This window comes from Sclerotinia sclerotiorum, genomic scaffold (genome assembly GCF_000146945.2).
Source record: "Sclerotinia sclerotiorum 1980 UF-70 scaffold_1 genomic scaffold, whole genome shotgun sequence".
In the NCBI taxonomy this organism is placed as follows: domain Eukaryota; kingdom Fungi; phylum Ascomycota; class Leotiomycetes; order Helotiales; family Sclerotiniaceae; genus Sclerotinia; species Sclerotinia sclerotiorum.
The window spans coordinates 77,466-95,730 of NW_001820835.1; the positions used below are offsets into that span (position 1 = coordinate 77,466).

At 43.8% G+C, this 18,265-nt stretch overlaps 6 protein-coding genes across 6 annotated transcripts; 2 read left to right on the forward strand and 4 right to left on the reverse strand.

The window, feature by feature from the left end:
• Nucleotides 1-492: 492 nt before the first annotated feature.
• SS1G_00028 (hypothetical protein) lies at nt 493-1,815 on the forward strand (the record flags this gene model as incomplete). The annotated part of the gene is made up of 2 exons (XM_001597892.1): nt 493-1,153; nt 1,211-1,815. The coding sequence occupies 2 exons, from the start codon at nt 493-495 to the stop codon at nt 1,813-1,815; spliced, it is 1,266 nt and encodes a 421-aa protein (XP_001597942.1).
• A 1,667-nt stretch (nt 1,816-3,482) lies between these two features.
• On the reverse strand, nt 3,483-5,132 carry SS1G_00029 (hypothetical protein; the record flags this gene model as incomplete). Its single annotated transcript, XM_001597893.1, has 5 exons — nt 3,483-3,610; nt 3,937-4,086; nt 4,228-4,568; nt 4,794-4,853; nt 4,951-5,132. The coding sequence occupies 5 exons, from the start codon at nt 5,130-5,132 to the stop codon at nt 3,483-3,485; spliced, it is 861 nt and encodes a 286-aa protein (XP_001597943.1).
• A 1,208-nt stretch (nt 5,133-6,340) lies between these two features.
• On the reverse strand, nt 6,341-6,442 carry SS1G_00030 (predicted protein; the record flags this gene model as incomplete). Its single annotated transcript, XM_001597894.1, has 1 exon — nt 6,341-6,442. The coding sequence occupies one exon, from the start codon at nt 6,440-6,442 to the stop codon at nt 6,341-6,343; it is 102 nt and encodes a 33-aa protein (XP_001597944.1).
• Nucleotides 6,443-7,227: 785 nt separating this feature from the next.
• Nucleotides 7,228-8,061, reverse strand: SS1G_00031 (hypothetical protein; the record flags this gene model as incomplete). Its single annotated transcript, XM_001597895.1, has 1 exon — nt 7,228-8,061. The coding sequence occupies one exon, from the start codon at nt 8,059-8,061 to the stop codon at nt 7,228-7,230; it is 834 nt and encodes a 277-aa protein (XP_001597945.1).
• A 4,246-nt stretch (nt 8,062-12,307) lies between these two features.
• On the forward strand, nt 12,308-12,472 carry SS1G_00032 (predicted protein; the record flags this gene model as incomplete). The annotated part of the gene is made up of 1 exon (XM_001597896.1): nt 12,308-12,472. One exon carries the CDS (start codon nt 12,308-12,310, stop codon nt 12,470-12,472), a length of 165 nt encoding a protein of 54 aa, XP_001597946.1.
• Nucleotides 12,473-14,345: 1,873 nt separating this feature from the next.
• SS1G_00033 (hypothetical protein) lies at nt 14,346-17,390 on the reverse strand (the record flags this gene model as incomplete). Its single annotated transcript, XM_001597897.1, has 8 exons — nt 14,346-14,384; nt 14,573-14,692; nt 14,771-14,799; nt 15,162-15,222; nt 15,278-15,389; nt 15,912-15,967; nt 16,511-17,106; nt 17,171-17,390. The coding sequence occupies 8 exons, from the start codon at nt 17,388-17,390 to the stop codon at nt 14,346-14,348; spliced, it is 1,233 nt and encodes a 410-aa protein (XP_001597947.1).
• Nucleotides 17,391-18,265: the final 875 nt, after the last annotated feature.

Sequence of the window (18,265 nt, forward strand, 5' to 3'; positions counted from 1 at the left end):
GGGTATCGTATTTACCTTCCTTCAGCCTCTTTCTTCTCTCTTGCTAAAACCATACCACAAATCTTATAACCCATATACCGAACAATGAATAACTTACTTCAACCAATCCAGCACATACAACTAAATAGATTCCACCAAAAATACTACTCTTCTACTAGATCACGAGACGCCCCCAGCGAACGACCACCTCCTTATCTATAGTCCGTCATTCGTACCACCCGATCCACGCACGCAATAGCACAAATACGGGATATCTTCCGTCTCTTGTTAATCAAGCACAATCTTTCGATTTTACTGTATCAACAGACAAATTTTATCCACCCAACCACATACACAAAGGGTCAAGAAGAGATGTCCTCGATGACTCCCCACAAAGGGCAACGTCAAATCCAAAACTCAGCCGCAGAGCTTAGAACAGCCTCACCTCGGAACACAGCTCAAAGTCCGCATGACTTCAACAATCAAGCATACTCGCAGAACATGCACCCCGCAATGACTTATTCTGATCAACCTACTACCCCTCCTCGAACTCCTCGAAGAGCCCAGCAGAATCAGCCAGCCTCTCAAAACAAGCCAAACTCAGCCCTACCCGACCATAGTTCCAGAAAGTCGACTAATAAGAGAAGACCCAAAAATGTGCAGACGTCTCCTGCTACAACAAGGAATGATAGAACTACCCCGCCATTGACTGGCGCTCAATCTACCGGTGGTTCAACTGCTGCCAGACCTATTCAAACACCATTGGCAGCTCAGGCTTATGCCGGGCCAACTTTTCACGCATCCCCTGCCCCGTCGGCTCTACCTATGCCAAGTTTTTATTCAAAGTCTGTTCCAGAATCGCCAGCATTCAGAGCTGGAAATGCGATCAAAGAGCCAGATTCGTCGGCAGATGAATCTTCACAAACTCCGTCTTCAGCACAAATATTTAGTGATTTGTCACATAGGGAGGAGTCACCCCTTGATCTTTTCTTCAAAGCAGATAAACGGGAGAAGGCTGAAAAAATTCGAGCACGAAGTACCAACTCAAATGCAACCGGCTCTGTTGGACCCTTCAACCCCCCACTGGCTTCGCCTGGTGATACGAGAACTCCACGGCAGCCTAACAGTCAATACCGGAATAAAAACATGCCCACTTCTCGTGGTTCAGCAAGTAGTATGTTTTCCATGGAGCTGGACGGATCTAATAGTCCCGGATTGCCATTGGGACCAGCATTCTCCACTCCTTATAACGAGAGGATCAAAGCAGCACGGAAGACCTCGAGTCCACATCAATCCTCACCAAGCAACTCTCAGTCATCATTAGACAAATCGGAGCAACTTAAGGCCTATTTGTTTTCTGAAGAACCATCTACCAATGGTAACCTTGGCCCTGCTCTAAGCTTAACAACAAATTCAGCAATTTCCTATTCAGGTGGACAAAGCTCTCCTGTTGGCCCCAGAAGTGCTGGGTTACCTGGAAGGTCTCCGCAAATGAACTACAAACTCAAAGGTGATTCACGAAGCTCAGGCGATGTCCCCAAATCCGCTCGATCTGGTCTTCGCCAAGAAGTCTCATCAACAAAAACCCCTACAAGAACTCCGGATCGTGCGAATTCATATGGACCATCCCAGAGTCTCTCTCAAATCTATGGAAATAATTTTGCGACTGCCAATAATCCTAATAATACTACTCGGGTCACGGATTCTTCCCCTGCACCACAAGTATCTTCTGGTACTATACCTGGAACTAGCAATCCCGATTTTCGAGGCATGGAAAATGATTTAAGGCGAATCCTGAAATTGGAGTCTCCTGGTTGTGCTGGATCAGCAAGGTAGTTTTTTGCGCTAAATAACTTTCACTTCTCTTTTCAAATGGCGTTCGGGTGATGGCTTATATGTCATCACAGGTAGGATTACTATATTGGCGTTCTGGTTATCATGCACTTTTCCCTCCCTCCAGTGAGAGCGTTATGGTTACGAGTTGGTGCATGTGACTTTCAGGGTTTGTGGCATTTTTATAGAGATGATGGCTTGGTATACCCTTGTTAGTTCTCGCAATGTTAGGGCTGGTTTGCCTTGTATTATTGGGGAGCGATTTCGGAAATGTTCTTACGATTGATGGTCATACCTCAAATCTCATACTGCGACAATTGTTTTGTTCATTACTTGAGGCAAGGCTCGACTGCCTGGGCTACAGCAATTGAATTGGATTACTGGGGGAGGAGAAACGGTGTTTCCTAGCTGTGTGGGAGGAACCAGCAATACTTAAAATAAAAACATAAAAAAAATTCTCGGATCTCAGATTATGTTTCTTGGTCACTGGAGTTTATCGTCGCAGGTACTCTTAAGTGGCTTTTAGTTAGAGCTATCATTGGTAGCTAAACAAAAATGAATCCGTTATAATAAACATAATCCTTTACTATACTGGCTGTGATATTGTATATGATATACTTCATATAGCCGTCAGCAGCTTCCTGACCAACCTCTTCCCGTATATCTAGTATTTTTTGATATATAAGGAACTACCAATCTCCCAAAAGCACCGAAACCTCCAAATAGGGTTGGGAACATTCAGTAGATTGAGTTGTTCAATATAAATGCATCCATGTACTCATAATCCATAGTATTCATAGAATAAAACCATAAATGCCTTTTCTAAATCTCTTAAGAATGAATTTTGGTCCTCTTTCTTCCTTTCCCTCTATCAGACTGGAAGAAAGTTTTTGAATAGATAGGTTGTAGGAAAGAGGAAGAGGAGAAGGAAAGTGTTATTTGTGTATATTTATTTACACATACTTGTATTTATATTTATATTTTATAAAATTAAGAAAAAAAGACAAAAAAGAGAAGAAAACGAAAAAAGTTCCAAAGCAAGATTTAAGTCTTGTGAAGCATTTCTTCCTAGATATTCTAGTTCTTGTTTTCGTCTTACAAAATACTAGTAGAAGGGAGGATAATATGTTTATTATGATTGCTCCACCCCCCATATTAAAGGATCTCTTGTTCTACTTAATATTGTGTATGTGTAGCTATGTAGGTAGGTAGGTACTAGGTACTGGTGAGTCATTTGTGAATATAGTACCGGGATATATAGGACTTGCCCAGTTTTTGCTATATATACATCTATTATCTTTAGGGCATTTTTGCATTTTTGCATTTTGCATTTTGGCTTATGGGATTGGGAGATAGCTCAGACCGGATCAAGATCAGACTTAGAAAAAACATAGGTAGTGATGATGGTGAATGAAAAGCGCGAGTTAACATAAGGTAAGAAGATGAACAACAGTTGTAAGCTTCAAGTACAAAGACTGGTATGAAGATGCTGGATTACTATGCGATAATTGTAATTGTAATTGCAATTCTAATTCTAATTATACATATATCGTCATTGGGACGAAAGTACAATATCTATTCCTAATATATATGTATGTACAGCCCGAATTCCTACAACTATATATAATCCACCATCTATCATCTATTCGTGTGTTTCCCTAGGACTATTTCTATTTTGATTGCTGTTCCTGTTCCTGCTTCTTTTCTTTCTTTGTAGGATCTTGTTGTTGGTTTACTATCTTTACGGCGTCTTTGGTGTAAATGTAACTCATTCCGCTCCAAATGGTGGTTGTGGCTACTAGGTATCTAGTTTGTTTGTTAGTATGCCCGTTTCTATCATCTCCTTCGTCGTTTCGTTCTCTATGTGCTCTTCATCCTCTTTCTCGCCCTCTTCTCCTTTTCCTCTTCATACCACACCATACCACACCCTCGTCACTCTCAACACCCTTTCCCCCCTAAATATCCTACCAAACAAAAAGGTTCCCAAGGCAAGAGAAGAAAACACAAAAATAAAGAAAAAAACCCACTGAAACCCAGTCATAGCAACCCCAACATCCCAAGTAATCAATGGCAGCGCAGTCGTCGCTCCAATCAACCCCAATTGCAGTGCCGTATTATACTTACTAATAGTAGTTGGATGTACTTCTGCAGACGGAAGAGAGAAATCCCAATAGCGAGAAAAGGTTTTAGGAGGAGGAAGAGAAATCCATCGCCAGTAGATGGCGGAGATGGCGAGTCCGATGTCGCGGCCGAGGATTATAGTTGCGAGCCAGACTAAGATAGAAAGTAAGTTGTCTAGTTTTATGTTTCTGGGGAAACTTCAAAAACAGAGCAATTTTGATGGCTGAGATGTTTGGGAATGGGTAGATCAAATCAAGACACAACAAGGCAAAATATAAATCCGAGAAAACATACCAGGCAAACCCCCCTTAATCGCCAAACAAACCGTCAAAATCGTCATTAAAGTCTTATCCGCCATTGGATCAATAACCGTTCCTACCACCGTCTGCAAATTCCATTTTCTCGCAATCCATCCATCTACCAAATCCGTGATTCCAGCATAAGCAAAGAGTGCGACAGCCCACGCATGCTGATCATGCAGAACAAGGTATCCACAAACGGGGGCAGCGATGAGACGAGAGAAGGTAAGGATATTGGGGATGGTGTAGATGTTTTCATGCGGTGTGAGCGACTTGATGGATTTGAGGACTTTGAGAGGTTTTTTGAGGGGTGCTGGTGTTGATGTTGGTTGTTTGCTGGAGGGTATCTGCGTTAGCTTTCTGATTTGGAGGAGCAAGGAAATCAACTTTAGCAATCGGCAGCCAAACAACTCCAGATGTCACCAGCTCACCACCTCCCACCAACTGACCCATTGAGAGCATCAACTCGACATCAACTCAATCACGTGACAAGTGCAACTTTTCCAAGAAACACCCCCGTCCTAGCTCACACAAAAAAAAAACCATAAAAATATCCCCTACCTATCTCTCTTCCCATTACTCTCCGTCGCATACCTCACAATCCCTCTCTCCCGTCGAGACCTACAACCCATTAGCATCAATCAACATCCTTCCCACGCATGCATCACCACCAGCAGATAGCGGATAATAAACAGCAAACAGCAAACAGCAATCTCACATATCAGAAAAAAGCGCGCCCCCAATCTCCCCCGAGCGACCCAGACCCAAACCCAAATCACCCCTCCGTCTACAACTCGAAACCGATTTCGAAAACCATCGCACCGCCAGTCCATGTCCTGGGACCAAGCGCATACACCTCGTAGAATCCCTTCCCGCCGCCATTCCCACCACCCCTCCCATCGATAACCCAAAACCCAAACCCCGCTGCCCTACCATCAATATCACCCGCGACGAACTCATCGCATCCCACTATCCCAATATCCAACTAAACTTATAACCTTAACAAAAACTTCCAGTCCCAGTCCAGTAACTACCATATACTCAATTGGTATAACGTCAATTGAACAATTAATTTTGGGTAATTTTTAGTTTGTCTGGGAGGTAGGGAGAATCTCAATCTTGATATTGAAATAATTAAAAGGGATGGGATCAAGATTAAAAAATACACGAACGAGTACAGTAACCTTAGTTTTCTAATCAAATCAAATTAGATCAAATATAAAGTTGGAGCGGCGGGGAAGGCGGGGTTCTCTCCCGGGACAACAGCCGCGACCGCGCGTTTGTTTGTTTGTTTGTTTGTGGTAGGTATCACAATAATAAGATGTTTATTACAAATCTCTACATACCTATATAATATAGAATAGGGATATAATTATTCTTTACCAGCTGTTTCAAATATTAGGGTTTCATCAGTTACTATACAATAAATACAAAATATACTCTATTTATCTATAAGAAATCATTACAGCACTCTCGAGATAACAGTTGATATAAAATTATAATATAATAAGTTTATGATAATAGTATAATTAATACAATACATCTATGAAACAGATGAATACAGATACCAAGGGGATGAACAACCAATAAACAAATGTAAAGCAAAATCTCCTCTCCCATCCATGGATAACATAACCCTTTCTTTTTCGTGGAAAACATTGATCAAAAACATTGATATATGATTCTTAAACTTTGGCCCCATTGAAAAGAGATATATTTCTCTCTTAATCTCTGTGGAACTCTTGAGCACACATCTGTGTCGGGGAATAATATCGACGATGCTTGGAAAAAACAAAAACAAAAATGAATGATACCGTCCGAATCATCGTCTAACAGTGGTATAAAAATGGTATCCGCCCCCCGGCGATTATCTCAAGGATATCGCTGCTGAAGATTTGCAGTACACGTACGCCTGAGCCAACAACCACCTGTAACCAGTATCTATCCGCCTACGCCGGTAGCACCCGTAACCCATATATACATACATGTATTTAAACAATTGAAATGAAAGTAAGGTCTCGTGAAACCGATGTATCAGCCCCAAAGTAAATACCTCATCCCATAAAAGCCTTTTCAAATAACCAAAACGAAGATAACAAAGCTTCCTACTAATATGGAAGGGACGCCAAAGGAGCAATCATAAGACTTTCCTCGGCGAAGACGCCGGATGGACTGTCGAAATATACAGTGAAATTGTGCTTGACCTCCATTGTTGCGCTCAATGTTGATTTGAAGGAGCGTGGAGGCGGAGAGGAGGAGAATTGTGGCCAAGTGATGAGTGGTCCGATTTCGATAATGGATGAGAACATCGAGGTGATAGACTGGAATGTCTATACTCCGTGTGGAGAAGGCCAACCTGCATGAGAGTTCATGAGGTAGTGAGCATGGCCGGTGCTAGCATTACCCGGCGAGGTTTCCATGCTTTGAGTATATTGATTCGCGGCTTGTGGGTTATATGGTTGGCTAGGCGGCAAGGTTCGTTGCGCCTGAGGATAGCCGTGAGAAGAATTAGGTGTATCCCTTGACTGGTAAAGATTTGTAGGAGAATAAGTAGTTTCATTGAAGTTTCTCGAGGCAATTTGACTCTGGGAACATTCCAGCCATGCCTGATACTATATCGGGTACCCCTGAGCCAAGCGGTTGCTGGGCCATAACTCGTTGGTCGTTGAGCAAGCGGTGGTCACATTCATGTTAGGGTTGGAATTGTGGGCGCTGATGTCTGTAAACATAGTTGTATGCTTCGGTTTTGGTGCATCGTACATGGCCCGGGACTTGTGCGAACCGGAGCATAAGAAAGAGCCACCATTTGATCCCCGACCACAGGAATTCCCCGTGTTGTAAGACGTGATGGTATTTGGGCTCGGTCCAGAAAAGAGGTGTGTTGTATGAAGCCCAGCAGCTGAACTTTACTGCAGGAACGCTTGAGTTATATGATGCGATGTTTGTATGATGAAGGGGTTGACATTCATTTGGTAAATGGTTGAGGGGGAAATTGTTAGATTGATAGGGCATTCCGTGAGAGGATGGTGCGGGTAGTCTCGGCGCATTTCGGTTTTGGTAAATAATAGTCGCCCCGACCCGAATTATTATGAAATGCTGAGTGATTTTCACGTACGTCGTCGTCTTCGCTCAGAACGTTGGGATCATCAAGAGGGTGCTTGTAGCTTTTGCTAAGGACAATATCCCTACGTGGCTTGAGGTGCTGGAATCGAGGTTCAGCTCGTGGAGTTGAAAGTCTACCGGAGACGACATCGTCGATCGTGTAATAAGATACAATGTGGTGAGTAAGGTCTCCTACACTTATGGTGATTGTCTTCTTGATAAGACAAACATCATCCTCCTTGAAGTCGTACGAATCAACTAGCGAACCGACCAGTGATCGTTCCATCTCTTTGTTTAGTGCTCCATGCATAGAAGAGAAAACGCGACTTGTGTTTACTCCAGGAGCACCGCGTTTCTTTTGAATGCCCACTCTCTTGTCTTTCGCCGTGGCTCTCTTCTTCTCTCCTGGCGCAAATGGTTTATTCAATTCTCGATAGACAAGAAAGTTTCCTACCATACGACTTGGACTCCATGTTATACCATCAGTCCATCGTTTTACCCCGGATGAGTTTGCTTCGTGTATGAAAATATTTCCGCTCTTGATGAGTTCAGGTCTTTCCTTATCATGAGGGCGACGGGCAAGATGGTTGAGGGTTCCTGTAAAGCAAGCTTCGAGAAGGATGGCTGCATCTTGTGTGTTGCCAATGTACCCATGCCAGGTCGGCTCGAGGGTACCATTTGTTGCGACTGGCATGGGCATGGGTATGGAAACGCCGGTTGATGCCATCGTGCAGATTGATCTGGTACAGTGTAGAGTGTGATAGGTAGATTGTAGTTATGTATCAACGACAGGAAGGCCAAGGAAAGGAATGGCCGACGGGAGAAGATGGTGTATGTAGCAGCGCCGTGTGGTGATAATCCCTTGTTTGTTTCCTGGGCAGTAATTGGATACCAAATAGCCAATAACGAATGATGACAGTGGATGTTGAATATATCGAATCTTCAAAACCTTCGAAGAAGTTAGGGTGGGAAGAGAGAGGAAAACTAATAGTTGTCCGCTCCACACTACCCGACTACAACGACTTAGAGATAAAGTATAAAATGATTGAATAAGGCTGAGAATAAAGTATAATGGTTTGAGATATTAGAGTTATGAGGCTAAATGACTGTTCCGTGGTAATGGATCTTTGGAGTCGTGAGGATATTCAAATGTTCTTGGTGTTGGGTTGACGAGTTTATACATAAACGAATTAGAGCTTGGGCTTCTCGTTATACGTTCCGAACCTCTTTTGAAAGTTGATATCCGGCGGGTGAGAGAAGAGGATGATTCTATTCTGAATACGATTGAGGGAAAGGATTTCTTGTTTTCCACGAAAGCAAAGTTGGGTTAGTCGAGGAAAGACGAAGCAGGAAAGAGCAGGAGACAAGAATAGAAAGAAGTAATTGAGGAAAAAGATAGAAGTTGTGGGGAGAAATTGAGCTAAAATAGCAGGTGTATATTGACATTACTTAGTAGCCAAAGGGAAAAGCAGCGAATTTAACGCTTAGCTTAAGGAGGGAAAGAGGTCTGAAAAGTGGAGTTTGTAACAAGACGGACTTTTCTAATGATTCCAGACTACTTTGGTATTTGGTAGGTCAGGCATTAAAAAATGATTATTTTGTACAAGTCTCTGATTTCAACGAAACCAATTTCGTCCTAATCTGTAATGCATGGTAGCGCGGGCGGAAATCGATGTTGGTGGTTGAAAGTTAAGAAGTGGACATACCAAGACTTTGAAAAATCTGCTAGGTATGACTTTTGTATCCCTCCTAGTGATCACACATCTGTGCATCACCAACATGGGAGGGGGGGTCCGGCTATTTTTCGAATGGTTCATCGCCGGTACTAGCCTATGGAGCAGAGCATGTGTATTCGGATATAAAGCTGTGTTGCACTTATAGAATGCAGGGACTCATGATCAGGACTACCTGTGGCCCTGGCGTAGGTTTCCAAAGGAGTCCAAGTCTCCCAGAATAATACATCTAATGATGAATCAACAATCATGAAGGACGGGTGGTAGGGTCTAGTCATTAGTGCTTGGCCTAATACGCTCGCCTTGGACCAAGTCCCTACAAGCGTATAACAGCGTGCCCATGATGGCAATGCATTGCGCTTTCGCTCATACCGGGTGCTGGGGTAAGAGATCATTGGAAGTGGGAAATCTCCGTAGAGCGAGGCATCATGCCTGTCCTCTGCAGACTTAATTTCACACAGAACACAGCTGAGTAATTTAACTCCAATATCGATGGGCAAGGTACGAGCGATGGTTAGCCTGGCTGTCTGCAAAGGATAAGCAGCATGGACTCATAAGGAGCCGATGTCGTTATACGAGTAACGACATATCGGCGGATTCGGACATCTGAAGACGGAAATATCGTGGAAGCATGTTACCGTAACATTCTATAGATGAACACTTATGTCATGAACAGATAACAATACAAACTCTGCGCTTGAAAATGCTTGTGGGATTAGACATGCCACCATGTTTCCTGCCGGTGGCAGTTACCGGTCTCAAGAGACATTAGTTTGAACTTTGAAGAAATGCTTGATATCTACCGTACTGCTATCCTACAACTTAAAGCTCGCACTATGTCTCCTTCAAGTTCCCTTAGGAAGTGTCAAAGATACTGATTAGGTTACCTCACGAAAGTTCATCCAGCACTATCTAAGCTGATACTTCTACTACTCGACTAATCCTTGCTGTCCATATGGTCAATTTCTCAAAGCTCAAGGAGTGGAGGGCATTCCAGTGGAGAAAGATGGAATTTCCCCTCGACTTGTCACATGTTCATGGAAGACAAAATTTGGTAGCATTAGTACATACATGCATTCTGCTACTGGGCGTTTTGTTTCAAGCAAGTTGAAACACCTTGTGCGGCTCCAATCAAAATAATAGTCAAACTGTAATGGAAAGGAAGTTTGGTTTGTCCAAACTCTATGAAAGGATCCCCATCGATAAGTCTGCACGGTTCGGTATCCAAGCCGTAGCAGATCCTACGTCTGGAATCTAAGCATACATGATCGGACTCACTGGATAGAACAAAAGATAATTGAGCCGAAGGCTTTCGGTAAGGAGGTGCCACCATATGAACGTAAATGCAGGTCATTGTTTTCTGCCCTGGAAATTATCTCTTCGGTTTTTTTTTGTGCTTGAGAAACAGTGGACAACGACTGTGCACCCAAGGGGGACGGTGTGTCCGACTAGGGTGATTATATGTCCGACGGGGCTAATTATGAGTTGGTGAAAGAGTTTGGATTGGGCTTCTTGAAAGTTGTTGTGTCCAGTAATGGTCCTCACCTGGTCCTTCAAATCATTGGATGTCACTGCAGTCTACGATGGTGAGTGCAATCCAGGTGCCAGCTGTACTACACACGACCATGAAATAAAAATATATCCAGAATTCGGGGCATCGGATGTTATATACACTATAGCGAGCTTTCTAATAATATTATCCCTTTTACCGAATGTGCTACAGCTTAGTGTTTGGGTTACAGTGACTTCATCACATCGATTGCCAAAAACCCGGATTTTGTAGCCTATTACCACAATCAAAGCGTAGCTATCTATGTTTTAGGCACTGCCTAGGCCTTTGCCACAGGTATCTAGTGTGATTTAGTGGTTGTTTGGTGTATTAGAGTTTCCATTCTGGAAATTCTCATGGGCCTCGAACCAAAATAGTATGCATAGGTACCTACCACACAGAAATATCCGAGCATCGACTTTGAAATTGACGGTGATCACTAATTTGATTTGACTTTAGAGCTAAAGAATTAAAATACATTTTCCCGTTCCCTGAAATCGACTTCTAGTATTTGCATGAACTTCACGGTATCTTTAGAGAAGAAGTCTGTGTGGTCCTCACTCAGTATGGGTTCAAATACGCACAAGCATGCGTTTACTTCTCCGCGTTGCAGAAACGGGCTGTTGGGTATTAATCTTGTGCTTTTTGGACATGTAAAGAGATTTGGGTGAAGGCCGGAGGAAAAGGCTAAGTGATTAGTGATACCGATGCGGTGCTATAAAGTGATCGTCGTTGCCTAGTTGCTTGTTCTGTCGAGCTATCTCAAGAGTATCGAATAACAGGAGTCTCTCGACGGTGTGCGAGGTTGAGAGCTTGAGACTAGTGGTTCGCCATTCGACTAGTCTTTTAGGAACACACTTATAAAAGTACTATGCAACGCCACCTACCTAATGGTGCTTACATCACCCAGGTTGTGCTGAAATACAGTAATAATGTGCGATTATGCGAGTGCGTAAACGAACGATTGACGAATCGGATTTGGCCCATGCAATTCGGAAGCGGTGTTGCAATTGGCCCCGGATCCTTTCACGACAGTGCAGATAGAGGCAATCCAGACCGCAAAATGCTGCCAGTGTCGGTACGGTACCGAGTACACATACACTTACTCAAGAGTCAAGAGGTGGGTTGTAAAACTTTTCTTGATTTCGTGGTGTTCTACTTCCTCGAGCTTTATCGAATAGACTAAACAAATCGGTGCGAATGCGAGTCATAACGAACGTCCATCAGACCATCTCTCCAATAGTGAGTGTAGTTACACTGTAGTGTATTGAACGGCAGGAATGAATTGAGCTATGGAATTGATCATCAGATTCATCGAAGCCCCTCGGAGTTAAAGCAGGTAGCTCAACGCATCGATCATTAATCCATCGAAGCCTAAACTCATCATCGGTTCATCTTAGTCCGGTCGACAGGAAGGAAACATATCGATTGACTTTCCGCGCTTGACACAATTGGCGTGGTATGCATGGGTAAATCCCGAGGGGCTCATACGATTATGTCCACGGCAAGATGCAACAATTTTAATTGCAGCCCGCCAGCAAACGCCAAGCCCTATTCGAGGTGGTATTTTGTTAGATAAATTGAAAGGGTTATCGATGCTGCGAGTCTGCGACAAAGTCTTCACTCCTTTTCTTCTTCCCCTGCTTCCAAGCCCATCAATTGTCGAGATTGAAGATTAACAATCGGCCTAAATGTCCACCTATGACAGATCCTGCATCGTCCCAATCGAGCAAAGTGCCCTGAGAGCCAAGGCGAGTAAATTAATGCACATTTCCAGTGATTCTATTCGTAGATATACGCAGTGCCAATCTAGCGAAAATTTCAGAATTGACCGAAAGTTCCAGGCGGAGCCGTGATCACACTTGAGCCTAATCAAGATTTGAGTCTCATATCTCTTCATGGGTTGATCCTAGATTAGTGGGGGGTTGTCCACATTTCATTTCGCACCAGATTTCAGTACCGACTTTGACCACAACTACCGTACAATGAACTTCAATACCCCCGCTAAATCTTGTGGAACATTGGAACTTGGCTATTGCTACAGATGCTCTCACTTGAGTGGTCCTTGGTGAGATCCGCTTCTCTCAAATTTAAAAGAGCAATTTCACTGGACGGCAGACGCTTTTCTCTAATGAGTCCTGTGTCAAGCGCTGCACCCTTGCTGTTTCCGACGTGGGAGTGCACAGCTGCCCAACGGCAGAAGTGGGCAAGGTGGAAAGTGGTACGCGCAGATTGATCGGCATTTATGCCAGTGAAGATCGCCAATCTCAGGACTGACTACTGAGTAGACGGAGACCGGTTTCGCCGTCTTTCGAAACGACTCCAATACCCTATGGTGGTTCTGGGGAAGAAGTGGTCGTGTCCACGTCAAGCAGCTGCAATCTTACGAATCCTTACCAATGATGCTCCAAAAGTGTCTCATTGAAATATGGTACGTGAACATAATGAATGTCCTTGACGGTGATAAGTGGGCTTATTGTTTGTAATACCATGAGGTGAGGAGGGCGGCCGATGAATTGACCAAGTAGGGCCTGTAAGCGAATACACCTGAGCAGGGAGTCTGCCTGGTTAACACGTTTTGTCCACCATGCTATCCTTAACTGTGCTATTAAGGAATTTGGACATTGGTGCGGATAAAACAATGGACGAACGTCTCAAAATTCATGCTATACTATTTTGTCAGTACTGCACTCTCGCAAGAATGTCCCCAATGCAATTCTTCTCAAACACAAAGAGATATTTTTGGCACCGCGGACAATGTGAATGACTCCATGCTTGCTTCTCGTGCATAATGCGATCGTACCTGGAAAATACCGTACAAGGAATGCTATGATGCCCATTATGAGGCTGTGCAAGACGGTGATGCTGGGCCCACCTTAGTAATCATACACCGATCTTCAGGATGCGATGAGAAGGAAGCCATGAGAGATTACTATTCGGATGAGATCAATACGAGATCAAGGTCCCCATGGGATGTCGACAGCGTCGGCAATGCAGATCCATTGCCGGTAGAAGGATTCTGGGAGGGGCTCGCCTTGTTTTCGCCCCAAAAATATCGTAGATGATAGAGGGCGGTCTTTGTTCACCGTCCTCAGGAACTGGCACATTGTTGTCTGGGCAAGGGTTCGGCATGATGCGACCATGGAGTTTATTCGTTGTTCCTGTCAGGCATAATACTGGCTTAAAGTTTCTCCGCATTTTCTCAAAGTCAGGGGTCAGACTTCAAGGCGGAACAATAATTATTGACACTACCCTACAAACACGTTTCATGAAACCTTGATCCCCAGCGGTTATGGCTGTTGCTTTCTGCAGATCTGCACATTGAACTAACTGTATGCTTATCATAAAAGAGTTATATCGAGCAATTTCTAACACCCAACGGCACGTGGCACACGGCATACCGCAGTCGAAACCAAGATCTTTCTACAACGCCAGCGCACGCTATAGGAGCATATCCTCCATTCACGAATTCCACCTTGGGCTTAGCATTCGGGAGGCTCCATTAGGGAAAAAATCGCACCGGAAGATTGACTTGATTAAGGACTTTCGTCGTAATACCAGGGACGTTTCGATCCATACATATTGCCCGGGAAAACCATGGGCACGGGGATGGACCCATCAAATGCATCCATGGACGGTATGCCCGCTTTAGTGACAGCAGCTGATGTATTCAGATCGGTGAAGGGAACGGAAAACAAAACACCGCATTCCCAATTTCTGCAATTCAACTTAGGCTCTTTTGTTACCCGGTCCTTCACCATGCGGCCCCTTTATTGGGTTACGTTAGCTGGCAGTCCGCGCTGGGGGGTATTATCTTGCTATAGAAAAAATTGAAAGGGAGGAAATTATAGTGTGGAAACATAAAAGACTTGCCATGCACTTTCGGATAGATTTGCGCTTCCAACATATGCCCATGCGATAGGTCGTGGATTTGGTTGGGTCTTTTGAGATCTCACGAATATCATCTTGTTGTGCATCAATAATCCTTCCCTACGACTGTGACAGTCGCGCATGAGGTGTCTTGGGAAACTACTTGCATCGTACCATTTCGATCGAAAACAAATCGTGCCAGCAGCCTGTGAATCGCAGAGTCAGTGAATGACATTTAAGATCCTTATCGCGGCATGATCATTGGAGTTTCCATACATTCGTACCACCCTTGCTTTCTGCAACAGTTTGCTTGCTGTATATGGGTATTAAATGACCATTTCTGAAATGCAGGGTTGAAAATATACCTAGGAAAATACACGCGAACGCCGCGTCCAATTTCTTCGGAGAGCTGTCTCTCCATCACAGTGTCCGTTTTGCACCTTGTGGGCTTTTGGGTTCTCCACTTGTATTCCTTGTATCCATTATCGCCTAGTACATACATATCATGATTCAGCCCCGTTTAGCGAAGGAAAAAAAACGACCAGACAAAATTGTGTGCTCGTATAAGAACCCAGACTTTGATTTATAACCTGCCTTATCACGCGGATAACAACACCCGCAGGGTTCCTGGGGGAAAGTTCGGAAATGATGCAGTTGTCAAAATGGCATGCTTACCTTGTGCTGCTAGATATATTGTTCCGAGAAATCGGTCATCGAGGTTACCGATAGACGCTGTCTGTTCGGCTTAGTATCCAATGGAAACGTTATATCTTGTTGAATGAGTAGCTTACTACAATGTCAACCTCCAAAGGTTGGTCCGTCTCCAGCCCAAGGCTGCTTACAGATCTGCCAAGTCCCGGATATCCGGTTCGTAGCAATTCCGTGCCAGAATGAGACCCTCCACTGATCGAGGTTAGATGTGATTGATATTGAAGGATTTTGGAATGGACAGACATGGAATGTACAAGTGCTAGATGAGCCGTATTAGAATAGTCGAAACTTCTGAAACTCGCAATCATCTTAGGTGGTAATGTCATAGCTTCCAGAAAGTGCAGCAGTTCCTTTGCGAATGGTGTCAATTGGTCGTCAGAAACTCTCTTGCCATTCGGCAACCTTGGCAGATCAATCAAGAATACGACCTCATCATCTTGTGTTAGTGCAGTCCTGAGGTGACAGTGAGCCACTCACATTTTCCATGATCCCGCCGCTCTCTCCCCAATCGTATGGCGTCAAATTTGCCGAGGGTATGACTAGTCGTAAATGCGTAGGATGCCCCAAGAGTTGCAGTTTTGAATGCATTAGATTAACGTTGCCTTCCATAGGGGGAAAGCAAAATCGATAGTTGTCTGCCGCTGATGATTTCCAGTTCAGTTTCTAAGAGTTATCAGCCAACATGGTACTTGAAGCACAGTGCTTATTTTCCACCCCCATGATTCGCAGAGTGACAGGAATTGAGATACTGGTGGTCTTGATGCCGGATTCTATTTTCAACTGCCAGTCAGACCTGGTAGTCTTTCATATCTGGTAGCTTAAGAACTTTTGCGCATTGAATGTTCTAAACCAAGTTCAATGTTACAAAGAAGAAATCCAAGTAAAACTCGATATACAGCATGAATGAAGTGTACCGACCGACAGACTGTTATTGAGATGCAGCGTGGGACCATTGAAGGTGCCGATCGAACTGCATGAACTCTTTGCAATGTCGAGATGGGTTCTAGCGGAGCACCAAGCAATTTCTGATACCCAAATTCAATCCAAAGTAGCGCTGACCGTTTATGGTCGGTCGTATGACCCAGAAATTTCGAGCTCATTTGATGTCCTCTCATGCACTCTGCTTTTTTGTGTTAAAGTAACCACTTTCTTTAGGTTCGTTGTACAATAGGAGAATTGTGTACAACGTAACGCGACCACATCGATACTGTTACAGGTTTGGAGAGAGAGAAGAGAGAATAGACACGCTGGGAAATGATACTAAGGAAGATTTCCTGGTATCAATGAAGATAGATCAGAACATTTTTACTTACTTCGGCTTCAGACTTTGCTTGTAAGACCCAAGTAACCTTTGTAGTTGGCAAAATCTTCGATGCAATCCAATCAGGTTCTATTTGAAAGGCGCTCATTACAGCAAGTTCAAGGGTTGAAGGTTGGAGTACCTCTTCAATCTTGATGTCATCCTCTCGCGGATACCCATGAGCGAAGGTTTTTTTCACAGCCCCGAAAGGGAATTGAACACCGATGTCCGAGACTTTACCTCGTCGCTTATGTTTAGGTAGCATCTGAGGGATATCGGAACTTGCAATGGCAGGCTCGGAGTCTGGTTCTACAAATCCCTTGGATAAATCATCGAGTGCGTTATTCATGCCTTGCCTTATGGGGCTCCTGTCTGTAGACTTTTTCTGGTGGCCTTCGATTGTCTTGTTGCAGGTTATCGACTCTGGTCGAGAGAATTTTGATTGATGGCCTTCACTGAGTGAAGACGTCGGTGACGAAACCGGTGCCTTTCTTTTCTTAGAAATGACATCTGGGGCCTTACTCCTCTGCTGAGTTCTTGCTATGCGTTCTTCCTCCATCTGCTTACGATTCAAGCCATTAAATAGTGTGTTGCTTGACTGGCTGGACACTGCAGATGGAGTCAGGATCAGGATGATGTATTATTCATTCTTCGGTGTACGAACTACACTCACCTTGTAAATTGGTGTTCGGTTTGACATCCATACTTGTATTAGGAATGGAATTAAGCTGTGAGACCTGGAAACGTGTCGTGACAGGCGCATCAAGGTCATCATCGTCATCTGAAATAGTGAGATCGATAAGCTTCCTTTCACGGATTGTCGGTGATGAAGGTTGTTCCAAAGATAAGGCAATAGCTCTCTTTAAGTCTTCGTCCATCTCCGAGTCGGACATGGCTGTAGCATTTATAGGAATTGGGTGCAAACGAGTATTTCTGATAGTTTCAATATGAAATTTTCTTGTGGCAGCGAGAGCGAACAAGTTATGTATCAAAAACAAAAGAGGCGAGGAAGGTTCATCAATATCAGAAAGCTTCCGGGTCGCTTATAGCAACAAGCAGAGAGGCGAGGAAACAGTGAACGAATGGATCAGGCAAAGAGGCACAAAGATTAAGAGTTTCACTTATTATCATTTCAACCGTACATAGGTAGCATGAGATAACCAATCTCGTAGCAAAATGACAAAAGTTCCTTAAAAGGATTGTGTATGAAGGAAATGGACAGTCTTTTGTTTGTTTTCAACAGAGGATTGAGGTACGAAATGAATGTTTCCGCACTCCGAAGCTGATCCTTGCTATTTATTAATAGCTTGCTTTGGATAAGCTTATCAATATAAAACTTACAAATGACATAATCATTGACGTTATTCAAACATCCAACTTCTTGTTGAGACATTCAGCCCTAGGTATATAGAGAGATAGGGAACGCGTAAAGGTGTAAGGGCATTATCAGCTCCCAAGGACTCTTCAAACACCCCACCGGACGTCACATACTTAACAGACTCCAAAGAATCAATATCTGGAAAAAGAGAGAAAAGCATACTCGAGTACTCTACTCTGTATATAATAATCTCAGTGATACACGGCTTCCCGACGGCCCCATAATGTCGGTCCCGAGATGCGGGTCCCGACATCCGACCTTAGTCTACGGAGATAAGAATACAGCGAGCTTAAATAAGACTTGAGGGCAACAGGAATTTCATTAATAGCATTATATCATCATCTTTGTTTTGCTACACCTTTCTCCTTATGTTGTTGCATTCATTTTGTA